Raw genomic sequence first — 8,451 nt, forward strand, 5'->3', positions numbered from 1 at the left:
TTACATTGTTATTTATTTATTTATATTATTTAATAATTTTTATGCTTTACCCTTTATAATATTGTAAGCGCATCTTCAATTATTGTTGCGTAACATGCCTCCACAATAGGATCCCTTGTAGACAATACCTAGCCAGAATTGGTTTGAACATAGATGAAATGTGCCCAGTATGTAGGAACAATGAAGAAGAATCCATTGATCATCTTCATACATTGTAAGGCCATTAAGCCTCTTTGGGATAGAATGAGACTACATCATCACTATAAAGATAACGAGGTACACTGGCTAATTCAACTAAGAAATTTCAACTATACTATTCCGCATAGCCTTATCAATTGGGACACCCTCCTGCCCTTCATTATTTGGCACACTTGGACAAACAGGAATAATAACAATCACAACAACACCTGCTCTATAATCAATTTTAATTTTGTCTATAAAAAGGCCACTGAATACAAGCTACTCACTGAAAGAAGCATACATAACCCCCCAAAAGCCACTATTAAGGTGGCATGGCATAAACCACTACAAGGTTGGACAAAACTTAGCATAGATGCTAGCCATAATATCGTTACACAAAAAAGTGGTTTAGGAGGCATTTTTAGAAACTTTGAAGGACACTGGATCGTAGGCTTTGGTAAATCTACATATGCAGGAGGATCATTGGAGGCTGAGCTCAAAGCAATACTGGAAGGCCTGAAAATGGCTAAGCAATGGAATTTATATCCACTAGAAATTGAATCAGACTCAGTGGAGGCCATACAAGCGATACTCCAAGGAAACATACTGTATTATGACATTGTTAATGCTTGCAGGTGGTCAATGCACCAACAGAAGAGGATAATCCTTCGGCACAACTTCAGGCAGGGGAATAATGTAGCACATCAACTGGCCAAGAAGGCAAAGGAGGAACAAGAAGGAATGAAGATTTTTGTGGAACCACCATCCTATGTTAAATGTGGTGTAGAAAAAGACTTGCTAAATCAATGTATTTTTGTTAAAAAACTATCGTATGATGCTTGCAATACCTTGGCAAGCTTAGGAAATCAAAGTGTCCTTAAAGACACTATGTTTGGAAACAATGTATTTCATCCTCCTTAAGTATATATATATATATATATATATATATATATATATATATATATATATATATATATATTGTTTGCTAAAAAAAAAAAAAAATTATTGTTGCGTAACATTAATAAAGGATATACGTAACAATCATTGTAAGAAAAAGAAAAAGAGAAAGGGAAAAAGAAAAAGGAGGCTGAGAAATGCTAAAACCCTCGTCTTCCCTAAAACTAAAACCCCTTCCATCGTGCAGACATTAGCACAATCAGTTCGGCTTCACTGTGAAAAATCACCCAAAAATTCCAATGGCGGCCTTCGAACTGCTCCATCAAGCTCGCCGCCACTGCTCCTACAAAACTCCATCTCACTTTTCTCCTCTTCTTCGCTCTCATTTCCACCGATTTCTCTCCTCTTCATCATCTCAATCACAACCCGAATCCCCAGAAAACCCGAGTCTAGTCCAACCCGTTTCTTACAAACCCAAGGATCCTCCGGAAACCCCATCTACAGAAACCACATCGCAAGCTTCCCCACAATCACAAACACAAAATGGTACCCGACCCGAATCAAATACTCGAGAATCAGTTAATGCGGATGGTAAAACTTGGACACGGGAGGATCTCCGATACTTAAAGGATGCACCAAAAATAACTCCGGTTTCTTACCCGACCCGAGTAGCTCCGTTACCTGAGGATCGGGTTGAAGAGGAGGGGGGAGTGGAAGCTAAGGGTGATGAGGAGCTGGAGAGAGAGAGGAGAAGAATTGAGGCGCAAAAAAGGGCGGCAATGAGGAGAGTTTTGAATGTTGAAGAGGAAATGGTTCCGTTTCCCACATTGGTTAACGTGAAGAGTGATGATGAAAAGAAGAAGAAAAAGGCTGTTTATGATCTTAAAGAGGCCATTCGCCTCGTAAAGGTCAGGTCTTTTTTTGTGGAATTAGTTAGGGTGGTTATATGAATTCTTTATAGCATTTGATAAATTCTTGACTCCTTGTAAAGTTATAAATGTGTACTTGCTGATTTGGAGTAGATATGATATCCTAGTCAATGTAGATGATTGGGAGCTTGCTATAGTGGATCGTGTTTTAATGTAAGAAATTATATCTTTTAGTCTAGAGGCTGTACATGCGGACTGCTGTTTTCCTCATCATACTGATGAAAAATTAACATCATAAGAAAATGTGCTTGCTTTGTTAAAGTCTTCGGAGCACCTTGTTGGTGTGTTCCACATCTTCACTTGGATATCAGTGATTTGCTACTTTACATTATATGATCCTATTGTAATATTTCCACCTTGCTTCACCATGGCGTGTAGGAGTTTTTTATTAGTCAACATGGACCATAGGAATGGTCCAATATATTCTCTAGGTTAATAATGAGCAATACTTGCATAACCTCCAACATAAGAAGCTGCTATCACACGCTTAAGCAACGCACATGTTAGGATATTTTTGAAGCTTCTAAGTGTTTCTAGATAACTTAGTGGTCTAGGCATTCTGGATAATCTTTTCCGATAATTATGGTGTTTGAGTCAGTTTTTGTGCATCTCAACTATTCCATCATGTACCTGCATCCTTTCACCAATACAAGTACTACACTCTGCTCGTCAAGGTATCTTATCATGATTTTAGCAAATAGAAAGAGATCGTCTAGTTTGTTTGAATATGCTAGATTCAAACCGTTGTCTTCCATTGACTACTAGACCACACTCCAGGTCGTATTTCTTAATAGTTTTCTTTTTGTCATGTTATTTTATGTGGTGTCTGATTCTGAACCTCCTAATCATCCGGTTATCTATTACTTTGCATTAGTATCTTGTAACCCTATCCACGAAGGCTTAGGCAAGTGAAAGGATTCACGTGGTGTAATCTCTTGGTTCCCAAGGTTGTAACTTCGTCTCTTCAACCGCTAGGCCCCCTCCTTGAGGACAAGTGTTTGTAGATAATATCACAGTGAAGGATAGAGACAGGTTCAAATTTTCCATCAATTAGGGGTAGTCATATGCATGGCTCAAAAATCCAGCTGTCATTTTTCCTCAGATTCTCATTATATTCTTTATTCATCTGTTCATGTTGAAAATAGTAACTATGGATCAAAGTCCATAATATGTAATTGAAGTGACTCTTAATCACAGCTTGCCCTGAAATGGTTTGCTTGTCTGCTTTTGCTTGGTGCTTTGTCTTTCTGTCTATATTATGTAATCAAAGTGACTCTTAGCTGTAGCTTGCCATGAGTTGGTTAGCTTGTCTGCTTTTCCTTGGTGCTTTGTCTTTCTCTCTAGTTGTGTTTTCTTTAGAGGTTACAGGCTGAGTCATGATTCATTGTGTTTCTAGTGATTATGCAGGCTAATGCCAAGAAGAAGTTTGATGAAACTTTGGAAGCTCATGTTGTTTTGACTTCTGATATGCGCCGAAGTGACCTGGTGTGTGCTTTTATCCTTGCATTAAGTTTACTATCGAAGCTTGTCGTAAAAATTGATGCTTGAACAGGCAGATAGACTTCTTGTTACCTCTTCTATTGTTATTGGTTTATATGTCTAAATTTATTCATCACATGGAAAATGGATATTGTATATTTTAGTTTACTTGGGATTTTCATAAGCAGAATTTTTTAACAGAACTCCCAGGATCAATGGGGTGCTACTGTTTTTGCGGCTGAATGAAAATAAAGTTGGTCTAAGAAGAAGCTCATAAATCACGAGAGTAAAGAGGGCCTTAAACCTTTCAACCTAAATGTCAATTCATGATCATGTGGGGACATCTCTCCAGAATTTGCTTTGCATGCACTCATCATGGATTTAGCAATGGACCAAATATTCCTTCATATTAAAAACTGAGCTCCAGCATTCTCTATCCTTATCACTGTTGGTTGAGACTTTGCTGACTTCGCATCCTTTTGTTGTTGGTCAGTATATGGAGCCGATTTTATTGATAGAATCATGCTCCTACTGCCACCTAATTAAGAGTGAATTTTCCTTGCCTTGGCTGAAATAGTCAGTGCAAGCCTGTAGCAATATAAGTTCTCTTGCACGGGTGGCATAAGCAGAGTGCAATTTATGGTCCTTCCACATTTCCAATATTCTTTCCGCTTTGGTTTGACCCTAGATGTCTGCTAGTTTAGGTAATTTGATCTGAGTGTTAAGCAATCCCATTAGTTTACTAGTGCGATCTCATAGTTCTTTCTTTTGATCTGCAGAAGCTTGAAGGTACAGTAGCTGTTCCTCATGGGTTTGGCAAGGTATAATGCATTCTTCACAAAATTTTAAGGTTAGATAATCTTATGCTGTTGGAGATTCGCTTTCTGACTAAATATTTTCCTCAGGTATATCGTATTGCTGTTTTTGCTGAAGGAGCTGCTGCTGATGAAGCCCGAGAAGCAGGAGCTGATGTTGTTGGTGGTTTGGAGCTCATAGAGAATATCAAGAGTGGTATTCCACTAAATTCATCTTTTTAAGAATTGCAACTGTTTAGAACTTTAGTGGTATGTCTTATGTCCACTCGCATGCTGAGGTAAATGGTACAGGTTATGAGGTCAGGTCAAGTTACTCCTTCCACTTCATAAACTCTCTGAGATTTATATTCATGACATCTCCGGAGGTAACCCTCTCCAATATATGGAGTAAAGTGAAAATGATAAGTATTCATCCGAGCTGACTATTCTTATGCAAAAGACAATCTTCACTTTTAACTTAATTCCTTGAATTACAAAAAGTCGAGTTTCTTTCTTGGGGGTGGTCAACTTGAGCCGGAGAAAGGTTCACAGAAGAAATAGTGGAGTCACGGGGGCTGTAAGACTAGCAGGAGCTGGGATGGAAAGGGTAGGAAACTGTGAAAATAAATTTGGTCAACTGAAATTTGATTTTATCCAGAAGTATGGTAAGATAAACTCTATCTGTAAGAGGGTTAAATGTTATGTATTCTGTTTTGGGTGTAAAACTTGATTGTTCAACTGTATTCTGTAAGTTGGATAGCATTATAAGTATATTTAGCAATTCAGGTATGTCACAGATTGAATCTGAAGGGATTGTGTTTGGGTATAGACACATGGCAAGCTTGGTGTGTAAATATCCAGGATTCAAGGTCGGGAAAGCAATGTAATAAAATTCTGATTGATGTACTGTGCAGAAGCACGACTTGTAGCGTTAGCGCTTCGTCTGCAATATAAAAGCATAACACTAAAACAGTTGAATTGTGTCTTGTCATGGTTATCTAAGAGGCCACAACGGAAAACTGTGCAAGTTGGGGGGGGGGGGGGTGTATTAAGTGCAAAAAAACAATTGAGATTTACAATATATATACACACACACACTCTTTGGCACATGTCACTCTGTGAATGGCGTGTCACGTGTGTCATACACCAAGTATATAAGGTATGTATAAGGTTGCCCGTGTATTTAGGGCGTGCATAGGAAACTCTGTGCCGGGGGGGGGGGGGTTATGTGTTCAGCCAAAAAAACAATCAGAAGATTTTTATTAAACTCACAAAATACAAGGAGAGCCGAGGGTATATCAGAAACAACCTCTCTGTCTTTTTAAAAGTAGGGATAAGGTCCGCGTACACTCTACTCTCCCCAAACCCCACTTGTGGGACTATACTCAGTTTTTTGTTGTTGTTGTCACAAAATACAAGGAGATCACAAATAAAGTTTTATGCTAAGTTGCTCGGACTCGGGTGAAGGTGTTTGATACGGGTGCGGATCCATCGGTCGGATCCTTCATGATCTAAATTTCAAAATTCGGAGGTATGGATCCAAGTACAATTACGGGTGCAGAAATTCGGCTAAAAATAAGTCAAATATCTAAAATATGTCCAAATTATGAGACATTATGAGAAAAACTTACAAGGTCTCTGAGAAGGAGAAAATATTGATCAACATAGAAAATTCTGTAGACAAGTTTCTTCAATTTCACCCTAGTTTTTGTTTTTATTTCAGAAATCATTGTATCTGCCTCGAATTTCTCCGTTTGTTTTGGTCAAAGTACCCAAAGTTGGTTGATTAGATCCAGTACGGATCCCACACCCATGTCGTGTCGACACGGGTGCGGCACAGAAAATGAAGAGTCCGAGCAACTTAAGTTTTATGGGTGAGGTGGAGAATAAAGGATATATAATTATTTACAGTGTATAAAGGGTGCCTAGTTGATCTGAATGGAGTGGATTCAAGGCTCATGTGGATGTAGATTTTATACCTAACAAAAGAAGATTCATGTGGATGCTGATATGGAAGTCCAAGGTACATAAGGAAGTGACCTGCTCAAGATATGTAGCATGGGGTGTCCTGTCGGTAGATAATTTAAGGAGAAAATGAATTGCAGTATGTTGGTTCTTGTAAGTTGGGAAGCACACATGTGAACCAACCAAAATTAGAAACAAATGACATTGTAATTTTGCATCGGAAGTTTGGAACTATGGTTTGTAGTATACTTCCTATTTAATATAGGAGCTTCTCCTAGAATGGTAGCAGAAATGCTGGTGAGTTGGTGAGTGAGCTGACATGGTAAAAGAACTCAGCCACACTTTTCTGGACCCTTTTTTTACAAGCTGGAATTCAACTCCCAGCTGGACACACTACCCTTAATTAATACTTAATTTTTTTATAAGAGAACAAAATGAAGCTAGAGATGGATATCAGGATGAGAGGAATATGGAAGAAAGCCTGTCTTATAGCCCGTTTGGCCAAGCTTCTAAAATCAGCTTATTTTGAGAAGTGTTTTTCTCAAAAGTACTTTTAAAAAAAGTGCTTTTGGTGAGAAGTAGTTTGTGTTTGGCTAATTAATTAGAAAAGCACTTTTGAGCAGTAATTAGTGTTTGGCCAAGCTTTTGAAAACTGCTTCTAAGTGTATTTTTCTCAAAAGTGCTTCTCAGAAAAGTGCTTTTGGAGAGAAGCTACTTTTTTCTGCTTCTCCAAAACTGCTTCTGCTTCTCCTCAAAAGCACTTTTTTTCCTTCCAAAAGCTTGGCCAAACACCTCAATTTTTTGCCAAAAGTGCTTTTGGCCAAAAAAAGCACTTTTGGGCCAAAAAAAAGCTTGGCCAAACAGGCTATTAGTATGCTTTGATGATTTGTAGAGAAAGGTATAGTAAATATGTGAAGAACTGAAAATCCATTGTCGAGCCAATTGCTCTTTGTTTCATATATATATTTTTGGTGTAAAAGAATATCTCTCTTTGTAGATAGCCGGTTAGATTTACTTGTCCAAAAAAGAAGAGATAGTAGGTTAAGTTTTTGTGAGGTTGAATGAACAGTCGGACACATTATGTACTATTCGTAAAGTTTACACTGTCTTGGCATGACAGCATTGGAAGAATTTTGACCCTTTTTTTTCCTTCCAAAATCAGGGTCCTAAATGTGGGACTTGTTTTGGGTATCACCCACGCATTTGGGAATATGATGATGAAACCATTCTTATCTTTTGGGCATCTATGTATTCTAACCCGTCAGGAGGATATGTTATTTCAATGGTATTCCTTCAGCTTGATTTTCCACTGCCATTTATTTATTGCCCTTTAACATTCAATGTGATTCTACATGCAGGAAATGTGAAGATTGATTTTGACAAATGTTTTTCCACTCATGCAATGATGCCGAACTTGAGACAGGTTTTTTAAATTGATTATCCATACTTGTCATCGATAAATCTCTTCCGTGATTACACTGTATTCAGGGGTCATTTAGTTTGCCATTAGCATAAAGGTGGATTAGAAAGATTATAAACTTGAACTTATCAAAAGAGAAATATTATAAACTTGAAGAGATTACCGGGGAATAAGTGCACTATAGCTCCTCAAAGTGCCTGGCATTTAGCTCATAAAGTTGTGGCATTTCTACCTTTCAATTCTACAAAGAATATCAAAGCATTTATTCTATTAAAGTCCATTCGAAAATAGCAGGAGTGAAACATGTGAACTTTTACACTTTCAGAAAAAATAGATGATTTTAATTTATCAAAAAGAAAATAAAGAAAGATGGTTTCATTTTCTGTTTTAGCAATATAGTAGTCATTTTCATGGAAACAGTAATATATTAAAAGAGAATTAAAAGCTAAGGGATTAGAGCGGCAATTTTGGTACTAGATATGGGGGAGAAGAAGCAGCCGAAGGAACTGTGATAGCCAGATGGAGGGAGGTAGCAGAAGGGAAAAGCAGAGGAAAAAAGGGCAATGATGTCTACTGCACATAGCAAGCAGATTTGCTAATTCGTAGCAAGGGGTGTATACTGGTGAGAAGAAAAAGAAGATGAGAGCTATTTTGGAGGGGAGTAGTCTTGAATGGGGAAAGGAGAAGGAAAAGGGTATTAAAGCTAAAAGTTACTGTATACTAGAGTTTGTTATTTAAAAAAAGAGTTACTGAGTTACAGCATACTAGGAGGTTTTTTTTTTTTTTG

At 37.8% G+C, this 8,451-nt stretch overlaps 1 protein-coding gene across 1 annotated transcript in view; it reads left to right on the forward strand.

The window, feature by feature from the left end:
- Window positions 1,223-8,451, forward strand: part of LOC109230753 (50S ribosomal protein L1) — a 10,163-nt gene continuing 2,934 nt past the window's right edge. Inside the window, exons 1-5 of the mRNA XM_019396164.1 lie at window positions 1,223-1,985; window positions 3,414-3,491; window positions 4,265-4,306; window positions 4,391-4,496; window positions 7,603-7,667. Coding sequence (XP_019251709.1) covers window positions 1,377-1,985; window positions 3,414-3,491; window positions 4,265-4,306; window positions 4,391-4,496; window positions 7,603-7,667 — 900 coding nt within the window. The 5' untranslated portion in view covers window positions 1,223-1,376. The remainder of the gene's footprint in view (window positions 1,986-3,413; window positions 3,492-4,264; window positions 4,307-4,390; window positions 4,497-7,602; window positions 7,668-8,451) is intronic.

Source organism: Nicotiana attenuata, chromosome 8, assembly GCF_001879085.1.
Source record: "Nicotiana attenuata strain UT chromosome 8, NIATTr2, whole genome shotgun sequence".
NCBI lineage: Eukaryota > Viridiplantae > Streptophyta > Magnoliopsida > Solanales > Solanaceae > Nicotiana > Nicotiana attenuata.